General features: G+C 35.2%; 2 protein-coding genes across 2 annotated transcripts; one reads left to right on the forward strand and one right to left on the reverse strand.

Moving 5' to 3' along the window:
• The first annotated feature begins 1135 nt into the window (after positions 1–1135).
• On the forward strand, positions 1136–7212 carry LOC100018829 (olfactory receptor 4C12-like). The gene is made up of 2 exons (XM_001371860.3): positions 1136–1153; positions 6254–7212. Exons 1-2 carry the CDS (start codon positions 1136–1138, stop codon positions 7181–7183), a joined length of 948 nt encoding a protein of 315 aa, XP_001371897.3. The 3' UTR covers positions 7184–7212.
• Positions 7213–9369: 2157 nt separating this feature from the next.
• On the reverse strand, positions 9370–15691 carry LOC100018795 (olfactory receptor 4C46-like). The gene is made up of 2 exons (XM_056801755.1): positions 14771–15691; positions 9370–9909 (listed from the first exon to the last, which is right to left on the reverse strand). Exons 1-2 carry the CDS (start codon positions 15677–15679, stop codon positions 9871–9873), a joined length of 948 nt encoding a protein of 315 aa, XP_056657733.1. The 5' UTR covers positions 15680–15691; the 3' UTR covers positions 9370–9870.
• Positions 15692–23238: the final 7547 nt, after the last annotated feature.

Genomic DNA, 23238 nt, shown 5'->3' on the forward strand with positions numbered 1-23238 from the left:
TGATGTAAAGATAAAAATGCTACAATCCTGATCTATAATGTGCATTGATCAATAAGTCAAGATTTATAAATATTTTTTTCACTTTAAACATTATTTTATTTGGTCATTTCCAAACACTATTCATTGGAAACAAAGATAATTTTCTTTTCCTCCCCCCCTCTTCCCACCACCTCTCCCAGAGCCGACGCACGATTCCACTGGGTATCACATGTGTTCTTGGTTCGAACCCATTTCCATGTTGTTGGTATTTGCATTCGAGTGTTCATTTAGAGTCTCTCCTCAGTCATATCGCCTCAACCCCTGTAGTCAAGAAGTTGCTTTTCCTTGGTGTTTTTACTCCCATAGTTTATCCTCTGCTTCTGGATAGTGTTTTTTAGATCCCTGCAGATTGTTCAGGGACATTGCATTGTCCCTAATGGAGAAGTCCATTACCTTCGATTGTACCACAGTGTATCAGTCTCTGTGTATAATGTTTTACTGGTTCTGCTCCTTTCGCTCTGCATCACTTCTTGGAGGTCGTTCCAGTCTCCATGGAATTCCTCTACTTTACTATTTCTTTTAGCACAATAGTATTCCATCACCAACATATACCACAATTTGTTCAGCCATTCCCCAATTGATGGGCATTAAAGCTTCCTCAGAGGGGAGAGAAGCTTTAAGGTAGGAAGATAGAGACAGGATAGAAGTTTTAGATACCATGAGGGGGATGACGGAGTCAAATTAGAGATATGAGGTGGCAGGAATGAGTTTTTATTAATTTTCCATGAGCCACAGCTAAGCTCTGATCAAAGGACCTTTCCGAAGGCTTTTACCAGTCCAGAGATCCACTTTTAATACCACACAGGTTGGAGAGATGAAAGAGAGATAGAGAAGATTTAAAGATGGAGCTTGTCCAGAGGCCAAGCTCCTGCCAGGACAGCCATCAGTTAGCCTGAAAGAGAGAGAGAGAGAGGTGGAGCTTGCTGGGCTAAATATAATCTTTGATATGCAAATATACACAGTACATAGGGATGATTCTCATTGGTTAATGACAAGGTATAGGTGTGGTTTCTCTTAACCAGGTGAGCACAAAGAAACCTGTGTTCCCGCCTAACCTTGGAGAAGCTGGGGTCAAGGGTCCAAGGCTTTCCCAGCCATGTGCAATACTGAGCATGCTCAAGACTATGCATGCTCTCTTCTAAGGCAATCTGTACATACCAACTGTTTCCCTTGCCCATAGCTAGGGGTGGACTGCTACAGGCATCCCCTCATTTTCCAACTTTTGGCCACCACAAAGAGCACAGCTATGAATATTCTTGTACAAGTCTTTTTACTACTGTCTCTTTGGGGTACAAACCCAGCAGTGCTATGGTTGGATCAAAGGGCAGACAGTCTTTTATCACCCTTTGGGCATAGTTCCAAATTGCCCTCCAGAATGTTTGGATCAATTCACAACTCCACCAGCAATGAATTAATGTTCCTACTTTGCCACATCCCCTCCAGCATTCATTACTTTCCTTTGCTGTCATGTTAGCCAATCTGCTAGGTGTGAAGTGATACCTCAGGGTTGTTTTGATTTGCATTTCTCTGATTATAAGAGATTTAGAACCCTTTTTCATGTGCTTATTAATAGTTTTGATTTCTTTGGCTGAGAACTGCCTGTTTATGTCCCTTGCCCATTTATCAATTGGAGAATGGCTTGATTTTTGGTACAATTGATGTGGCTCTTTGTAAATTTGAGTAATTAAACCTTTGTCAGAGGTTTTTATGAAGATTCTTTCCCAATTTGTTGCTTCAAGATTTATAAATATTAATGCAAAAATATTTCAAGAATGAATGAGACCTAGAAAATATGGATAGGAGAATCAAAGTAAATGTAATACAGGAAACTGAAAATGATGTCAAATTGGCATTTAAAATGTCAAAGGAGGTGGAAATAAGTAAGTTCAAAATATTGAATATAATGCTTTTAATTGAAGACAGAATTTTGAATCTGAAGACTACATGCTGAGAAAAGTGTTCTTGTTATGTGAAAGCAAACATGAAAAGTGTCTTAAGAAATAAAATAGCAATGCATAATGATAAATGCAGGCTAATATGTGGAAGGCTTAAAATGCCAGACCAAATTTTTTGTATTTTGTTCTCAATATAAGTATTAAAGAGATTTTTTAATACAGAGAAAATGCCTTATAATTTATAGTTATTACTACCAAAAATATCTGTCTACATTAATTGTCTCTACTTCTTCAACTTTCCTTACCTCCCAATTCTTTGAAATTTGGCTCCTGACCCAATAAGTCCACCAAAACTACAATTACCAATGTTACCATTGATCTCCACTTGTCAAATCTGATGGCTGATCCCATTGCTCATCCCTCTTGATCTCTTAAAAGCATTTGACTCTTTTGACAATTCCATCCTTCTATATATTTTCTGATCTCTTAATTTTTATGACATTTCTCACCTTTAATTCACTTTGTTTTACTCCTCTGTCTTTTTTTTTCTTTTGCTGCATTATCCTCCATAAAATGCCACCTATATTTAGGTATTCAAATAAGATCTGTTTTATGTCCTTTTCCATCTTTTCTGCATTCTTTTGATGATTATGCCAGTGATCGTGTGTTCTTCATCTCTTAAAATGACATATTTGGATAACTATACAAATTATCTTCCATGATCTTCAGTTCCATATTACCAATTGCCTCTTCATTTTTCTAATCTGGATGTCTCTAAAACTTCCTAAAATATCCAAAACAGAATTTATCTACCCTCTTCTAAAACAACTAAACAACATAATCTCTCTTGAACTTGGAATAGTTAGTGATACTATTATTAAAGGAAAGATCTATTTTTCCAAGTTGAGTGTTGGCAACTGCCAGTGTGATCTTATTATACTATATAAGATATTTTGTTTGGAATAAAAACTAATATTGCCTCACTTTGGCTTTCACATTTCAATATTGTCATATTGTCATGCTACTCATAAAATTTTAATTCTTATTTCCATGACCAAATCCCTTGTTTTGGCCCTTAAAATCACATGCAACATTATTATATTATCTTGCTACTTGACTCCTCCAGTTTTATCCCTCTCCCTTATAAAATAATTCTGCATAGTCCCCAACTCTGAGTTCCACTGCAACCAAGCCAAAGATTTCCATGTTTTTATATTATTCTGTGGATTCATTTAGGTAATGATTGAGATATAATTAAATCTATGACTTTTACATGAAGTTATCTTTTTTATGGAAATAAATGAAAAGATTTATGGAACTATACATGATAATAAAGAATAGAACAATAAAGTAGAATTGGAAAGAAACATGGATCATACACTATCAGAGATGGAAAGGGTCTTAGATATCAAGTAGCCAGAGACCATTATTTTATCAGCTGAGCCATAGACTCAGAAAGGGAAGTTACCCAGTTTCCTAATGTTGATTGTTGAAGGAATACTAGCTTCTGGATACCACTGGTAATCCCAAGGCTATTTGATATTCACTTTCCCAAGGTCTTAAGAGATCACCATCAACTAACATCCCATGATTTAAATGAACAAATGTATCTCAAGAATAAGAACAATTACTTTGGGTGTTTATGAGATTCTTTCAGAAAGTTCTATATGTAATCTCTGTAGAAGTATGGGGGAAAGGATGATTAAAGTCCCAGTGTATTATCATGTTTTTAATATATAGAAGATATTAACAGGAAAGGAAAAAGAATGAGGGGAGGATGACCCCTCTACATTCACATAATAAAGGATATGGGAGGAGCACTTTAATGGAAGAATGAGGACAGACCTGGTGGATGAATATTCTAAAGTGAGCAGGGTACAAGACTGGTGAGCTATTACATTGTATAGAGGAACCCGGAAGTGAGAGAAGTTGCAGGATGATTCAGTAGTCCAGGAGGTATGGTTTTAAGACCTAGAAAGTCAGGGACAAAACTGAGTAATCAAAAGTTTGACAATTTTACAAAGAAGATGGAAAATGGATATGATAAATCCTTTGTGAACTCAGTTACTGTGAAAAAAACTATAGAATGATATGACTCATTCTATTTCTTTTTCATATTGGATTCACTATTCTTAGTGAGCGAGACATTCACATCTAGGAACTTACAAATTAACGGGCACAGATTGGATTCCAAATACAAAACAAGTAGCCAATTAGACAAAAATGCAGGTGTTTCCAAACACATCAACTAAATAAGATCTCCTTCTAAATATGAGAGATAATTAATTCCTCTGAGGGTACAGCAATGGTTATGAAAAATAGTTCCTTAACTTTGAGATTTTCTTTAAGTCACATTGTTGACTTGGGAGAAATTGTCTTCTTAGTGACTGTTTAAGAGCAGCATGAGAAGATATATGGATGGATAAAAGAGAGCCACTTGGAGAAAATCTAAGTCCAGATTCTGTCACTTTTCTTTGGATCACAAAGTCAAATAATGGAGAAGATCAATTATCTCTCCTTATTGCTCCAAGTTTTTCTATGGCTGTAGGTACTGAGGGAAAGAACTCAGTGTACTAGGTTTCATTGTATGGAAATAGTATTGAATTTATAGTCAGGAGACAAGGTTCAAATTCTGACACTACCCTGCATGAAATGAGGAAAATAATTATCTCTGGTCCTCAATTTGTCCAATCATTTTTTTTTAATCTAGACAATTTCTTTTGTTCCTTCCAACAGTAAGTCCTTTGATCATAAGAAAACAATGGCTGATTGATGGTTGTGTCATACTGACATTCTCTCCTGAGTCCATCATTATATCTTTCAAAACAGGTTTCCATTACACAAAAATTACATCCTGGAAAATTCTCCATCAATGAACGTCATCATTTTAAATAGACTCAAGGTAAGTTTTTAGCAGTATTTCTATTTATGCCAGTTGTACTATTTCTTTGTTATCCATAGAACTCATTATCATCAAACTATCTTAAATGCTATTCTCTCACTGAGTTGTTGATGCATTCCTGAATTTCATAGAAACACTGCTTTATCTCTGTGCTTTGATATACCTATAATTAGGCAGAATAAGGCTCTAAATCCTGGGTCACTCTGTAGGGTAGAGATGGAGTCAGCTATAAGCTGGCATTATTCTTCATGAGCAGCTTGTGTGAATGAAGTTTCCTCTTATCATCAAGTATTATTTCCTTAAAGTATGAGTCTAGGATTTACAAAACAGCAATCAGTTTAGGACCTTGGGAAGATACAAAAAAAAGAAATATGTAGATATTGATATATAAATGTAAATATATAGAAAGAGAGCTAGATAGTTAGATACACACATATATGTTTGGAGAGAACCTTTTAAAATAATGCTCAAAATTGAATAATATGATACAACTAAAGGATTCAATAGATAGAGGAGTATACTGAGAAAAAACTCCCAGTTCTCAGAAGATAAGCTATGAAAATCTGAGGGAGGTATGGAATACTGGGGGAGAAAAGGAGTATAGAAAAATATGAAAGAGAATCATTAAACACCAGAATTTTAAAAGGCAGTGTTGTTGGATGATAGAATGAACATGAATTGTGGTGAAGTTGGAAGAGGGTTAGCTTTAGAGTTAGAGAATTTGAATTTAAATATGAGTTTGACCACTCACTGGCCATATGCAATGCCATCACAGAACATTTAAAGTCTTTTGTCCATAGTTTCCTCATATGTAAAATGTATGTGTTATATATGTACATATATGTATTTATATATATATGTTTCTGTTTGGGGTATTTCTGGAACAGAAGAACTTATAGATTGTGATTTTATAATTTATAATTACAATAGTAAGAGGTCCAGAGCTCCCCCTAAAAATATTGTTTAATAAGTTTGTTGATTATAAATATTTTAAAGATCGATAACAGAAAGGATGGATTGACTCTCAGAATCATTGGTGTTATTTTTACTTACAGAAAATGTCAAGGTCCTAGAAAGATTCTCATCAATCACCTTTTGATACCCCTACTTCCTCTGACAGCCCAGAATTTCAGAGGCTGCCTACCAGCAAGCAAACCAAATAAGCAAGATAGGATGCTCTAATAGGCAACCAATAAACATGAACACTTGTTGAATATCTACTTCCAGCATGGAGATGAGAAAATAGAATATTTTAAAGAAATAGAAATTGAATTTTTGAATATGTTCAAAATGTTCAAAAAGAGGTAGGATGATCATCTGATAAGAATTTTTGGACAACTCCTTACAATTCTGTGATCTTCTTTGCAGGTAAAACAGCTCCCCATCCCTTTTGTTCCATTTTATTACAGCAATATAGATGGATAATGGAAACAATGTGACTGAGTTCATTCTCCTGGGCCTCACACAGAATCCAGAGATGCAGAAAATTATATTTGTGGTGTTCTTACTAATTTACTTGGTAACTTTGGTGGGTAACTTGCTTATTATTGTTACTGTCACCACTAGCCAAGCTCTGAACTCTCCCATGTACTTCTTCTTGTCTTTCTTGTCCATCATAGATGGTCTTTGCTCTTCTTCCATGGCCCCCAAACTGATAGTTGACTCATTATATGAAAAGAAAACCATATCTTTTAATGGATGTATGACTCAACTCTTTGCAGAACATTTCTTTGGTGGTGCTGAGATCATCTTGCTAACAGTCATGGCATATGACCGTTATGTAGCCATATGCAAGCCTCTGCACTATACCACAATCATGAGCCAGAGGCTCTGTGGTCTTCTTGTAGGGGTAGCTTGGGCTGGGGGCTTTCTCCATGCAATAATACAGCTTCTCTTCACAGTCTGGTTGCCATTCTGCGGACCTAATGTCATAGATCACTTCATGTGTGACTTGAACCCTTTATTCAAACTTGTCTGTATAGACACCCATAATCTTGGCCTATTTGTTGCAGCAAATAGTGGTCTCATCTGCCTGTTAAACTTTCTCCTTTTGATGGCTTCCTATGCTGTCATCCTTAATTCTTTGAAATCTCACAGCCTAGAAGGCAGACGCAAAGCCCTCTCGACTTGTGTGTCTCACATTACTGTTGTTGTCCTATTTTTTGTGCCTTGTATATTTGTGTATTTGAGGCCTGTGGTAATTCTGCCCATAGATAAAGCTGTGGCTGTATTTTATACTCTTGTAGCCCCCATGTTACACCCCCTGATCTATACACTGAGAAATGCAGAGGTGAAAAATGCCATGAAGAAACTCTGGAAAAAAAATATATCTTCAAGTGAGAAATGAATTTCACAAAATAATAAATTTTAAACAAAAATGGCTTTTGACATTTTACATGAAATGTAAGATGAAAAATAAATGGTTGAACCTCATGATTTATGGGCAAAATCATAACTCGTGTACATATATTAAAATTTTGACAGTACTTTCCTCACAATTGCCCCATGAAATGAATAGTAAAATGGTTATTACTCTCACTTTACAAATATGGAAATAGAAGTTCATATCTGATCTTTAATTTCCCAAATGTCAACCAAAGTTCTTTTCTTTTTCTTTTCCAATATTAATCTGGTCATCTGTGAGTGAGATAATATTGTATGTTCTTGCCATTTGATTTAACTACTTTCTCCTTATGTATATTTATTTTCTCTTCCTCTTTCATTATGAAACTGCTCTGTCTTAAAGAGAAATATCTTAAAGGGACAATAACTCTCAACCTATAAATATATTGCATACATTTATACCAATAAAGAGAACTACATTGGATTAAGTATAGAAGGATTACAGCATGAGGGAGAGAATGTTAGCTCTACAGCCAGGATACATGTGTTCTAGTATCGCCTCAGTGATCTGAAGAAGTTACTTTTTCCTCATCCTAAAAATGATGGAATTGAACTAGGACAAGGCCCATAGAGTCAAAACTGTTTTTTGTTTGTTTGTTTGTTTTTGTTTTGTTTTGCTTTCCCAGTGGTAGTGTCTGGATCCACGAGCTGAGCTATAAGGACAGCTGAGTGTTGCAGAATCAATGCTTTCAAACTGTGGTGCTAGAGAAAACTTTTGAGATTCCTTTGGAGAGCAAAGAGATCAAATCTGTCAAAACTTAAAGAAATTAATTTCAGACTCTCCACTATATGATCAAATACTACAGCTGAAGTCTAAAAACCATGGCCACAAGACAGGACTCATTGGAAAAGAATGTGATGTTGGGAGAGACTGAAGGCAAAAGGAGAGGGGCACAGTAGAGGATGAGATAGATACATAGTGTTAAGAAAATAACTAACGTGTATCTAGACTTTGAGAGATAGTAGAGAATAAAAGGGCCTATTGTGCTATGGTTCATGGGAATATAAAGATTCAGATATGACTGAACAACTGAAAGACAGCAAAAAACTAGATCAATCAACCATTCAACAACTGGTTTATTAAATGATTACTAAGCCAGGAAGTTTTCTTTATACTAGAGATACAAAGAACATAAAAAATAGTGTCTGTTCTCATGGAGCTTCTATTCTATTAGGAGACACAAACATTCATTAACAAAGAAATAGACACAAACACAAAAGAGGTATTATATATATATATATATACATATATATATATATGTACATACACATAGTATAAAGGCACAGAGTTGGGAAATTGAACATTGTAAACAAAGAATAGAATAAGAAGTAGGATTGAATAATTTTATCTGAAGGTGAAATATACAAACAATGGATCTAAAATATATCTATAACTCCATATTCTATACCTTTCACCAAGTTATAAATATTTGCCAATGAGTTATTCAGCATTTTGAATATATCCATTTCATTTCTTCATTCAGAAGAATTTTATTTTTGCTTATTTGAGCTATATGAATGACAGCAAAAAAATATCAAGATATGACTAAAATTTATTCTGTAGTTCATAATGCTACCTACAACAAAATGGTGGTCAATTCATGTTTTCAAGGAAACAATCCTTCTATGATTTTTTGACAGATTCTTTGCTAACTTTATCAATGCTTACTATCAGGAATTTGGGACTGGAAAAGGAAAGTGATAGACAGATTTATGAAATACTGCTTCCTAGAATAGGTAGGGATATAGGGGAAAAATAAAACCTAGTAAAAGTTCATTGGTCACCTAAGATCAGTAAACTCATAGCAAGGAGTGATAATATGATATAATAAACATGGTTTGAAATATATGCATTGATTCCTAGATCCATAACCAAGAATTTTTGCATCTGTAATAATTGTATTTTAGAAGTAAAGATGGAATTAGACTAGATCAATCAATCATTCAACCAAGTGTTTATCAAATGCTTATTATGCCAAGAGGTTTTTCAAGTATTGAAAATATGAAGAAAAGTAAAAAATAATGCCTATTCTATGAGATTCTATTCTAATAGAGGAAAGAATTCTCTCTCTCTCTCTCTCTCTCTCTCTCTCTCTCTCTCTCTCTCTGTGTGTGTGTGTGTGTGTGTGTGTGTGTGTATCTATCTATCTATATTTCTATCTATCTATCTGTCTATCTAGCAATCTATTTGCCATTATCAGGTTATACAGACATACTTATACTTTTCTACATACCTGCCTATGTGTATATGTGCATACATATATGGATGTATTGTACTATTCTGGTAGTTCTCCTCTTCTTCCTCCTCCTCCTCCTAACTAATTCTTTTTAACATAAAGAACAGTTCATTAAAGGAGAAGATTATTGTAAAGGAATTCAACTAAAATAAGTCCAATAAAATTTTTAAAGTTATCAATCATTTAATAACCATTTATATATTATTAGACATGACCTGTTGTATTCCAAGAACCCTGTATTTATGTCTCAATATAAGCAAAATAATGAAAGATTCCTTTCTATCTTAGTTAGAAAATAAAGAGAGGCATGAAATATATGCAAAGTGCATATAACAGAGTTTCAGGAAAAATTCATTCATTTAGAGTAGCACAGTGGAAAGAGCATCAGACCCAGTCAGGAGTACCTCAGTTCATATCTGTCCCCAGACATTTCCTAGCTATTTGACACAAGCAAGTCACTTTTTAGAACTGATACTGACAGAAGTTCATTGTTAAAAAAAAAAAAAGAAAATATATACATTTAGGACAATAACAGAAGGACTTATGTAGCGTGTGTTTTGTCAACCAGACAACGCCTTGGGGTTAAACAATTGACTTGTGTTATTAGTCTTTTACTCCCAGATGTGATATTCCTGAAAACATAGATTCAGAGAGGGGAAGCCATTTTTCATCTAAAATTCTATAAGAAGGCTTTCAAAAATTGGGAATAAAAGGGAATCTACACACAATTTAGCACTCCAGAAGTGCAGGCCAAGTCGAATGTCTTAATAGAGAGGTCAAAACTGCAGTGGGAAAATTACGTACACGAACACATCTTAATTGGACAGAACTTCTTCCACTTGAACTATTCCATCTAAGAACAATGCCTTAAGGAGATTTGCATATATCTCCCTAAGAACTATTGTATAGACAGCTTCTTTGTCAAGGAAGGATGATAAAACCAGGTTATATTTTCATGCTTGGAGGAGAATGCCAACTACATACCTATTTAACATCCCTCCATAACAGGCTAAAGGAACTATATAATCTTGACTTAGTTGTACAAAGAGTACCATTAGACTTTGCACTTCATAACATAAACCCCAGAGACATGGTATACATAAAGAACTTTGCCAGAAAGACAGTAATGGACCCAAAATGCAATGGACCATATTAAGTAACATACACAACTACTACCACAATTAAAATCTTAGGAAAAGACCCAATGGTATCATGCCTCACATGTGAAAACCCAAAATGCCATGACTAACTCAGAAGAAACAATCAAGATCCAAGTAAGATGAAATGACTCAGAGTGGTGTTGACAGGAATATTAGAACACAAGCTGCTAACAGCTTTGAAATAAATCAAAGTGATGCTGAAACATAAGTAAATAATAAAGAGGATTGATGTTTAAAACTTGACAAAGTAAAAACCCATTAATCTTGTTAACAAGAAATATATCATACATAATCAAAAAGTTTGCTGCAATGAAATAGCTCTCACCCACACTCACCCATACTCACACTATCTCAATCACTCTTATGCACCTCCACGATGTAAAAAATAGACTCGAATACAGGACTACAATCCCCATGAGCCTTTGCTCCACTTCCCCAGAATGCCTTGTAATCTCACCTGGGCCGAGATCGAGAAGATATTTAAGCAAAGGCTTTTGAAGGGCTCGGGGCTTTTTTGGACTTCCGTTTTTGGAGCAGAGAGGTCTCTTCCATGATGTGAGGTTATTTTGTCTAGGCCTCTGGCCTAGGCACATGTTTCATACTTGTATATTCTTAATCTTTAACCTTTAATAAACCTCTAAAAAATATATATTCCTTGCAGAGAGAAACTAATTTCTACCTGCCTCAGTCTCCCCCTCTCCCCTAAATTTTATTCCTTACAGTTATGGCGACCACGAAGGGATGTATCAATTTTATGCAACCCAGAAATTATTTACTCAAACACTTTCCCCCCATAAATCCTGTCTTAGATTTAAAGTTGTTATGTTAAGTGTAAAAGATAGTTTAGGGAATATAGATTTTTTTTCTTTTTTGAGGGACTACAAATATAGATAGCTAAAAACCTAGTGTTAAGAATAATAACATTAAGTCACTTGTTTAACCCCAAAGCTTCTCTGGTTGACAAAATGCACAAAGATGAAAAGGGGGATTTGGAAGAGAAGAGAAGAGAAATTTTGCATTTAGGAGAGAGACTAGTCTCTTGGAGGGACCAGCTGAAGTGATAGTGGAGGAAGGGTGAAGAAAAGCTCAGAGTTCTAAGGAGGAATCAGAACCTTGGAGCCAACTGACAGGATTTACATTCCAGCCTGGGAGGTGAAGAAGGAAGGTGGATCTCCTGAAAGCTGAGAAGCCCATTCATTTGAAACTTACTTTCACTGCTGAAACCCTGAAACAACTCTACTAAGACTCAACTACTGCTGTCTAAAATCCTCAAGAGGGATTGTGTATTTGGACTTTTGACCAGAGCCATCCAGATCCTTCCCTGGGATATTCTTCTCTCTCTCTCTCCCTTACTTGCCCCTGCACTAAATACTTTCAAGGTCTAGTTAGTTTGAGAGTAGGGACAAGAAAGCAGTTGGCAAAAAGTAGAGGTTAGGGCTGAGATACATTTGGCCTCCAGATTCTGAAAGGCCATCTGCAAGAGGGGAAAATCTTTAGGGCTTCCCTTTTTACCCACTTCCCAAAACTTTCCTCCCTCATACACCCCTGCCATTCCCTTCCTGCTTCAACCTCAATAAATCATTTTGAAATTTAGGACTTTGGATTTGGGCCTGTCTCTAAATATAACAAAGAGGATTAGGATTTGAAATCATTGAGACAGAATTTCAAGCTGAAATTCTGTCCTCTCCAGTGACTCAGTACTGTCTGGCCAAGGAAACTGATATCTTGTTCGTAGTAACCATTTCTAAACCCCCGAAAGACTGACAGTTAATGTCTCTTGGGGAAGCAGAATTGTAAGGGATCATCTTGTCTCTCAAAGACAAATTTGACCTGAAGAGCCCCGGGCTCCTCTAAGGGAGGCATCTATCTTGCCATCTCATTGAGGCAATCCCACTCTAGTCTCCTATCCCCCATCTCCCATATAACTCCCCTGTGGAGCCATACTTTTATTCAAAAGGACAGTACTTGTCTTATCTCTCCCCATAAGTAAAGGAGGAAAGAAAGAATCCTTTCATTCTCTCTCAACCCCCTTCTCCCTCTTCCCCATCTTCTCCTTCTTTTCAGTAGATGTTTAAGATGAACATTGAAGAAATTTAGGGATTCAAAGGAGTACAAAGAAGTAGGTGTGTCTCCCAATTTAATCCCCCAGATCATCTTCATTCTATGCTATCTCATTTAGTATTCTCATCAACTCTCAGAGCTTAAATTAACCTATCTATGGAAATAATTCCCATATCTATAGATCTAACTCCTTACTAATCAGTTTTAATCTCCAACTGGATGTCTTGTAGGCATCGCAAACTCAATATATCCTAAATAAAATGCCAAATTTAATGACAAATCTTGTTCTTCCTAACTAAATAATATATTATTCTGTCTTATAGCTTTATACTAATCACAACTTACTTGGACTATTTCTATAAAGTTCTTTTAAAAATTGTTTTATTTTTGCAATGAATAAAATCTTTATTTTTTTTTCTCTTTAGCATCTCCTTATTACAAAAGTAAGCAAAAATGAAACCCTTGCAATAAAATAAAGTAAAACGGGTTTTGCTTTATTGATATCCATAACAATGTATATGCAAATATATATGTATATACATACATATCTGCTCATGTGTGGATATATGCTCACACATATACTCCATATCTATGTATAGATAGATAGATAGATAGATAGATAGATAGATAGATAGATAGATAGATAGATAGATAGATAGACATGTATCTATATCTAGCTAGCTAGCTACATCTGTATTATCTCTGAATTCTGCTCTTATATTTTATCACTTCACCATGAAACAGGCAAGATGCAGTTGACAGAGGGACTAGGAATCAGGAAGACATGATTTTGAATCTTGTTTAGATCCTGGTCAAGCCTATTAACCTCTCAGCATAAACTTCATCACCTATAAAGGGGACATAATTACGGCACCTACCTTACATGTGAAGATGAAATGAATTAACAATTGTGAAGTGCTTCACAAACTTTAAAACACTATGTACATGATACAAAGTTGTCATCAACATTTTTTATTATTACCACCATCACCACCATCATCAACATTCTTCTAGAATCATGGTTGATTCTTGTTTTGATCAGAATTCTCAGGTCTTTCACAGTTGTTTGTCTTCATGGTGTTTCTGTCATTTTGTTTCTTTTGGTTCTGTTGCTCCCTTCACTTTAGATGAATTTCTGTGAAACCATCCCTTTTGTTATTTCTTTTGATATGATAATATTCTGTTATTCATTCTTCAACTGATAGATGACCTCCTTAGTTTTCAGTTCTTTGCTACTCCAATAAGAGACATAAATATATATACATATATATGTATATATTTATCTTTTTTCTCTTTTGATCTCTTTGGTATAAAGGCCTAATAATGCTATTGCTGAGTTGAAAATGTCATTTTATTTGTCTCCTTAACTTAATTCTGACCCATCTTCCATTCTGTTGCTCAGATGTTTCAGAAGTATAGCTCTGATTGTTTTGTCCCTCTCTTCTAGGAACCACAGTAGGATATACATGTTGGGAATGTTTGGACATTGAAGGTCTTCATAACCTGGCATGTTGCAAATTTTCAAACATTCCTATGCCTTACTCCCCTATATATTCTCTCCAGTTCAACTATACTGACCTCTTTGTGATATCTCAACCATGACTCTACCATTCCTCCCAGGATTCTTCACCTCTGACTTTCCTATTTTCTGATTTCCTTAAATACTCCTTTAAAAAGCTATTTTATTCAGGATACCTACTCTTTCCCCATCACACTATCCTCTTTATCACCACCAATTCCTGCTAGTGATGACTCCTTTTCATATGAAATCCATCTACTCTATACATATATCTTTTATGTACCTACAATTTTACACACATAGCATCTTCCCCCTTAGAATGGTCCCTGAGAGTAGGGAATGTTTTTTTTTTTTCCATTGCCAACCTATCCCTACCTTTTCTATCTTCAGTGTTTAGCACATTATAAACATTTAATAAAATGCTCACATACTGTTCACTGTTCATTTTACTGAACACTTCTCTACTATCAGTAAGAGGGCTCCCTTTTTATCTCTTCCACCCATATCCACAATTTTATTTCATGCTGGGCCATTTATTAGCTGTCAGATGTCACTTTTCTCTTCCAGAGCTTTCTCATGGCATTTTTGACCTCCTTGTTCCTAAGAGTATAGATTAAAGGATTTAGCATGGGGGTGATGAGAGTATAAAATACAGCTACAGTTTTGTCAATAGGGAAGAAAGTCAGAGGGCGCATGTACATGAAAATGCAAGGCACAAAAAATAGAACAACCACAGTGATGTGAGAGCCACAGGTAGATAGAGCTTTACGGCGTCCCTCAGCACTATGGGACTTCAAAGACAGCAGGATAACTACATAGGAAACAAGCAACATCAAGAAGTTTAGCATGCAAATGACTCCACTGTTGGCAGCCACCAGCAGAGCCAGGACACGAGTATCTGTGCAGGCCAATTTGAGGAGTGGGTATAAGTCACACATGAAATGATCAACAACATTGGGGCCACAGAAAGGCAACTTGAAGGTAAAGAGGAGCTGGATCAGGGCATGAAGGAAGCCTCCTGCCCAGGCCACCATGACAAGGAGGATGCACATACGACGACTCATGATAGTCATATAGTGTAGAGGCTTGCAGATGGCCACATAGCGATCATAGGCCATAACTGTAAGCAATATGATTTCTGAGCCCCCAAACAAATGTTCTGAAAAGAGCTGGGTCATGCAGCCTTCATATGAGATAGTTTTTCTCATAGACACTGAGTTGATGATTATTTTGGGGGCTGTAACAGAGGAATAACAGGCATCTATAAAGGATAAGAAGGCAAGAAAAAAATACATGGGTGAGCCCAAAGTTTGGCTGCAAATAATGGTGATCACAATAAGCATGTTACCCACCAGAGTTATAATGTAGATGGCAAAAAACATGACAAAAACAATTTTCTCCAAACTAGGGTCCTGGGTAAGCCCAAAGAGAATAAATTCTGTCACATTCCTCTTATTCTCCATGTATTTATTGGTTGTCAAGATGATCATTGCATGAAGGGGGTCATCATCTGCAAAAATAAGTCATTGTTACTTTGACACATTAAATGTTTTTCTAGTAAGAAATCTCTGAAAGTTAAAATGATTTTGCCAAATTTCATAAAGAAAAAAAGAAGTAAAAAATGAGGGAGTAGGATGCCAATTGACTTGTACTGGATTTGAAGTAAAAAATCATTGGAGAAGTAAATTCTAGCTGTACTACTTACCATAGGCCAATTTGAGGAAGTTATGTCTCTTCCCAGGTCTCACTTTGTTAATATTAAAATGAAATGACTATTTTAGGTGTCCTCTGTAGGTTCTTCCACTTGTACTTATATTAACCTATGAGAGGAATGCATAAAAATGATTTTTTAGAATAAAAGAAATATAGTACTGGGAATCAAAGGCAGGAACTATGTTGGATGGAGACTCACATTATCTCTAAATAAGGGAAATAAATAGCACATACACATATATATCTCATTATATATAAATTATCTTTTATATAATATATTTAAGTATATATATATGTAGATTGTGATTACACCCATGTTTATATACAAATATATTTACATTTGTGTACACATGCATATTAGTATATATATACATCTTATGACATACACATATTTAATAAATATGTTTATATATATTTGAAAACAATAAAAATAAATTTAAGAATTTATTCCAATGTTTAAAACATTCTTAGAAAATTAGCGATTTGAACAGTTAACACATAAAATTCAGTGGAACTTTGGACATTGGGCAATATGCCAATCTTTTAAAGAGGCCTCAAAGGTCATCCGGTCAGGCCTCTTCATCATATAGATAAGGAAACTGAGGTCCAGGGAGGTAAAATGAAATGACTAATGTCAAACACAAGTAATTAGTATAAGTGGTAGGATTTTAGTCCAGGTCCTGTAATCCCAAACCAATGTTCTTTCTACCACCCTCTACTACCTTTTGCTAAAGTCAATTCCATCACTACATATGCACACACTATTTTTATTTTGTTTCTGTTCTTACTAATAAAATAAGATAGTTTGTATCTGAGTCATTTTTATACTTGACTCTCCAAATGAGATTCCATCATTTCTTCATTGTGTCTCTTTGAGCACAAGCCAAGAGGTTGGCTTGATTTTTATTTTTGATGTGCAACTGAGGGAGGAAAAACAACAACAAAATAAATAACCCTCCCCCCACCTTGTCAACCTTTGCATAGTTCATTCATTATTTTCTGACAATGTCTCATATTGTAGAGAGAGCAGCAGAGTGGACTCTCACTCCAGACTTCACAACTGACCATAAATCCAAAAAAAAGTATTGAAGAAGTCAGTGGATTTAGTTAAAATAAATGTGATGGGGTCAAGATGGGGAGCTCAAAAAGTAGCAAAAGTTGATTCCTCTGTGAAAATGCTTCCACATCAGTCAGAAACAAAGCACCTCAAGGGGGACAGAAAACTAGATCCAACAAGACCAACCTAAAGGATCCTCCTGCTCGATTTGACTTAAAAGATATGCTGAAAAGGTTGGATTCTTGGGTCTAAGGAAAAGAAAGAAGGAGAGTCCAAACTCCCCTCCCTCACCTACTGTGCTGGGACTCTGGAGGTCAGTGGAATCTCAGGGCTCGGGCTCCAAACAGGAATGTTCGAAATAGAAATTCCATTTTAAATAACCCTAGGCAATATAACATATTTGGGAATCTGTTTGCTGAGACAAACACAGGAATTATATGAACACAACTTCAAAACACTTTGCACACAATTAAAACTAAATCTAAATAATTGCTCATGAGTAGGATGACCTATATAATAAAAATGTCAATCCTACCCAAATTAATTAATTTATTCAGTACCATATTTATCAAACTACCAAGAAACCTTTTTATAGAATTAGAAAAAATAAAACTAACTTCATCTGGAAGAACTAAAGATCAAGAATATCCATGGAAATAATGAAAAAAAAAATGAAAGATGGGGTCCTAGCAGTACCAGATCTTAAACTCTACTATAAAGCAGTGATCATCAAAACCATGCGGTACTTTCTAAGAGACAGAAGGGTGGATCAATGGAACAGACTAGGGGTAAATGACTATAGCAAGCTAGTGTTCCATAAACCCAAAGATCCTAGCTTTTGGGACAAGAACTCATTATTTGACAAAAACTGCTGGGAAAATTGGAAAATAGTATGGGGAAAATTAGGTTTAGGTCAACATATTCTTTCCTATACCAAGATAAACTCAAAATGAGTAAATGGCTTAAATATAGAGTAAAATCATAAATAAGTTAGGTGAACATAGAATAGTATACCTGTCAGATCTATGGGAAAGGAAGGATTTTAAGACCAAGCAATAGAGAACATTCCAAAATGTAAAATGAATGAGTTTGATTTTATCAAATACAAAAGATTTTGTACAAACAAAACCAATGCAACCAAAATTAGAGGGAAAGTGACAAACTGGGGATACATTTTAATAACAAAACTCTCTGACAAAGGTATGATTTACCAAATATATAAAGGACTATGTCAAATTTACAAAAAAATCAAGCCATCCTCCCATTGACATGAATAGGCAGTTTTCTCATGAAAAAATCAAAATTAATAAGTACATAAAAAAGCATTCTAAATCCCTCCTGATTAGAAAAATGAAAATTAAAACAACATTGAAGTACCACCTCACACCTAGCAGATTGGCCAATATGGAAGTAAAGGAAAAGGATAAATGTTCAGGGGTATGTGGCAAAATTGGGACACTAATACACTACTAGTGGAATTGTGAATTGATGTAATCATTCCTGAGGGCAAATTGGAATTATGAGCAAAGGGCATTTGATCCAACCATACCACTGCTGGGTTTGTACCCCAAAGGGTTACTAAGGAAAACTACTTGTACAAAAATATTGCTCTTTGTGGTGGCAAAAAAATTTGGAAAAATGAAGAGATATCCATCAACTGGAGAATGGCTGAACAAATTGTGGTATGTGATGGTTATGGAATACTATTGAGCTAAAAGAAATAATGAACTGGAGGCTTTCTATGTGAACTGGAACAACCTCCAGGAATTGATATAGAGTGAGAGGAGCAGAACCAGAACATAGTACACAGAGACTGTTACACTGTGGCACAATCACAGTAGGTTTTTCTACTAGCAGCAAGGCAATGATCCAGGACAATCCAGTTACGAGAAAGAACACTATTCATATCCAGAGAAGGAACTGTGGATACAGAAATGTAGAAGAAAAACATATGATCAATCACATGGTTCGATGGGGATATGTTTGGGGTTTTGGTGTTGAGATCACTGCATTGCAAATATGAATAGCATGGAAATAGGTGATACATTTATAACCCAGTAAAATTGCTTGTCAGCTCCAGGAGGGAGACAGAAGAGGGGTGGGAAAAATAATGAATCATGGTATCATGGAAAAATATTCTAAATAAATTTTAAAAAATTCAAATCCAAATCTAAAGAAATGACTGGGACTCTGGAAATTCTTAAACCTAAATTATCCTTTAGGACCCAACACCATCAAAGGTCACTAACTTCATTTTTATTCCATTTTTTAAATATCTTTTTAGATCATTCATTTTTCAGCTTATTCAGAGACATCTAACCTAATAACACTTCTATTTCTCTTCTCAAGCTACAGAGTAAAATATTTCAATATGGTCTAGGTTATAAGTGTTGTGACCTCTTAATGATTCTTCAAATAATGTTACATCAACGTGTAGTAAACAAAGATGTGAACTTGGAATTAGGCCTAGCAATGAATCTAAGCTCCATCATTTACCATTAATGGGATCCCTTATAAATCATGTCACACCTCAGCTTCTACATCTATAAAATATTTCTATTTAAACCATCTTACATAATCTCTGCGATGAAAGGGCTGTTGTAAAACCTAAAATGCCATAATGATAAGCATTATTTTATAAGGATTTAGGACTAGAAAAAAATGAACAATTTTCTAGTATAAGATGCTTATTTTATATGTAATAAAATGTGATGCCATGAAGATCACACAGAGTAGGTACCAGTATTATTTTAAACTATAAATCATTATGTGGCTTCTTTGTCTTTGTCTATCTCTGTCTGTCTAACTCTCTTTCACATGGCCATGCCCAAAAACACAAACACACACTTTTTTTTGATTCTTTCTACTTTATCCATTACTGACAATCTTAGCCATGATTTAGTGTACTTTATTCACCTAACTTTCAGAGGCAAAATTTGATCTTCAAAATATAATGTAAGTCAAAGTATCACGGGGCATTAGGTGTCCTCTTATTCAACACCACTCAATGTTACTTGCTAAACCTGTTTCCTCATCTTATATATAAGATAATAGATATGAAAATTATCCCTCTTAGCTATTTGTCTTAAGAATCAAATGCAGCCTATCTGTAGATATGTGTGAGTATATAAACATATGTATTAAAATATACTATATAAAATACCCATTTATATCTTTTATACCAATCCAAATAATTATATATATGTAATTTATTGTCATTTCATAGATGAAAAAGTGAAGTACAGAAATAGTAAATGAGTTGTCTAAGGTCACAAAGGAAATGATTCTATGTTCTCTGACTTAATAGTAAACAATTTAGCCTAATAAGATCAGCTTATTCCTTTTTTTCCCTTCAGTTCTTCTGAACTCTGTTTCCCTTTCTATAGTTTTTTTCCCCCAGAACCTGATGCAATTTTCCTTGCTTTTATGAGTTGTGCAGATGTGAACTCTCAAAATATGAATGAAATAAAAGCATATAGGGGCATTGTCCTTTAAGGTTTACAAAGTACTTTTCATATATTATTTTCATTTGGACAGCATAAATCACTCTTGGGTATTCAGGGGAAAGCAGGGACACTTCCTAATCCTCCCCCTCCCTTTGTCTTTATTCTCCAGGGTCTAGATCGAATTGGGCAATAATTACAGGCAGGCAACATCATCAATATAATCAACATCATCATCATCCCTTATTTTACTGAATGGGAAAAAAAAAGCAGACAGAATCAAATAACTCGCCTTTGCTCATACAAGTGTCAGATGCAGGGATCTACACAAAGCTCTTCTGATTCGAAGTTCAGCTTTCCATCATTTTTTGCCAATTCTCATTCCCTAGTTTAGCATCTCTTATGGAAGAGACTGTCTTATTTCAAACTAAAAGATCTAAAGTTTTCTGACTTTTCTTCAAAACTATTTTCTCTGAACCTAATTCAGTTATTCATATTTTAGTGTCTGGCTCCTGAAAGGCAGATAATAAATATTTGGTCCATCACCATCCTCAATCTTTTCTGTGGGCTTTCCTATACACTACTGCCTCATTTGAGAATACTAGTATATGTGGAGATGGAATATCTTGCTTCAGTACATATAGGAGGCATAACAAAAATAATATCTTACGTAATTCTAATGTTTTAATTCCTTTATTGTGCAATTGGGATTTAGTGACTTGACCAGGGTCACACCCAGGACGTCCCATCTCTAGGTATGACTCTATCCACTGAGTCACATAGTTTTCCTTAATGCTTTAACTTTAATTTTCAGGAAAATATGTGATCCTCTATAAGTTAAGGAGTCATATAGTTCAAACACATTCTTTATGAAGGTTGTGAATATTATCCACATTTTACAGTAGGAGAAACTGATCTCTCAAGAGGTGGGATAATTTTTCTAGCAGGTAGTCATGTAGGAATACAGGTTTTACAATGCCATGCCCAGTACCCTTTTTACTACCCACAATTAATTTTATATCACTCCTTTTGGCTTGACTCTAAAAGAGAACAGAGCCAGGATAAGAATGAAGTATCAGAAAGAGAGGACAATTGCACTAGTCATCTCAGAAGCAGAAGACAGATACACAAATTGTTTGTATTTAGTTCTAAATTCATAAGGACCAATGCAAGGATTAAGGACAATTGAGATTGACCAAAAAAAAAAGAGGGAGCAAAGAACAAAACTCTTTTAGTTGAGATAATATTTATTTTTGATTTTCTGTTCTTTATATTTTGATCTCTGGGCACACAGATATGATGATTTTAGAGTGAGGAACTGCGTAGAACATTCCATAAATTAATATTTTATAGATGAGAATATGAAACATTCAATCCAACCCTTCATTTTACACTTGAGGAAACTGACTCCTTTAAAGTGTCTAAGGTCACTCATGGAGGAAGTATCGGGAACAGAGATTGGAACCCAGTCTCAAAATTCCAAAAACAATCTGCACAGTATAGTGTGAAAAAAGAAAAGGGGTTTTAAGCTCTTCCAGCACAATCCCTGCTCCTTTCTTCCAACTGGTGCCCAAGCAGGGTCAGTGGCAAAACCAGAACAATACCCTCCATACAAACTCTTCAAGTCTTACTTCCCCCTCAAAACAAACAAACAAACAAATAAACAAAAAGCACATGCACATCACTGCTTCCTCTAACTTCCCCAAACTCAGTCAGATTTATAAATCTAAATCATTATAATATGTCATCATACTGTATAGGAGATCAGAGTAGTTGAAATATTGATGAGAGAGACAGAGACAGAGAGCTGGAGGGAATGAGGAAAGAAGGAAGTAAGGAAGGAAGGAAGGAAGAAAGGAAGGAAGGAAGGAAGGAAGGAAGGAAGGAAGGAAGGAAGGAAGGAAGGAAGGAAGGAAGGAAGGAAGGAAAGAGGGAATGAAGGAAGGAAGGAAGGAGGAGAGGGAGTTTAAAAAGTTAAAACAACTCACAAAGTGAAAGACTGTTTCAGTTGTAGAAGTTTCCAGCTTCCTTTCCCTTGAAAACCTCTTAAGAATATATATATATATATATATATATATATATATATATATATATATATATATATATATATATACATATATACACATATATGTGTGTGTGTGTGTGAACTTCAATAATAGTGGTTAGCATCTTAACTTCAAATGGCTTAAAATTTCCTCACTTAAAAACCTCCAAACCCTAAACCAACCACCTCCTCCCAGGCTGCCATGATTGTGATAGGTTTTTGTTTTCAGTGCCTGTTAGGCTTGAATTGCGTCAAGTCCAGGTCCTCTTCCCCCACTCAACTTCCAGTCAGACCTATCTTATGGAAATCTTTTCAATGTGTTTTAAAGACATAATATAATTAGGCAAAAAGGAAACCCATTATAGTGGAATAAAGTTATCAGAATGTGTTTTTTTAAAGCTGCTCTTAGTCTCCAGGATAAGCTACTCTGATCATCCAGGGCCCTTTCATTTTAACATTTAAGACAGTAAAGCTCATACAGGCTTGAGGAGAAAAGTTAGGGCTACTTAACATTGAGGGTGCTGATAAAGAAGTCTGGGAGTTTGGGATTGGAAGCTCAATTTTCATCAACAATGAGGGGTGGCATTCCAAAAATCAATACAATCTTAGTCTATCTTGAGAGAAATAATACTCAGGTCTAAATAGTGTTGCTCTATCCTTTCCTGCTTAGAGCTCCTCAGGAGGAAGTTTTGGATTTCAAATATAGGAAGGACATTGATAAATAAAAGAGGATCCAGAGCTGGGCATCCATATTGCTGAAATTCC

Source organism: Monodelphis domestica, chromosome 6 (genome assembly GCF_027887165.1).
Source record: "Monodelphis domestica isolate mMonDom1 chromosome 6, mMonDom1.pri, whole genome shotgun sequence".
Taxonomy (NCBI): Eukaryota; Metazoa; Chordata; class Mammalia; order Didelphimorphia; family Didelphidae; genus Monodelphis; species Monodelphis domestica.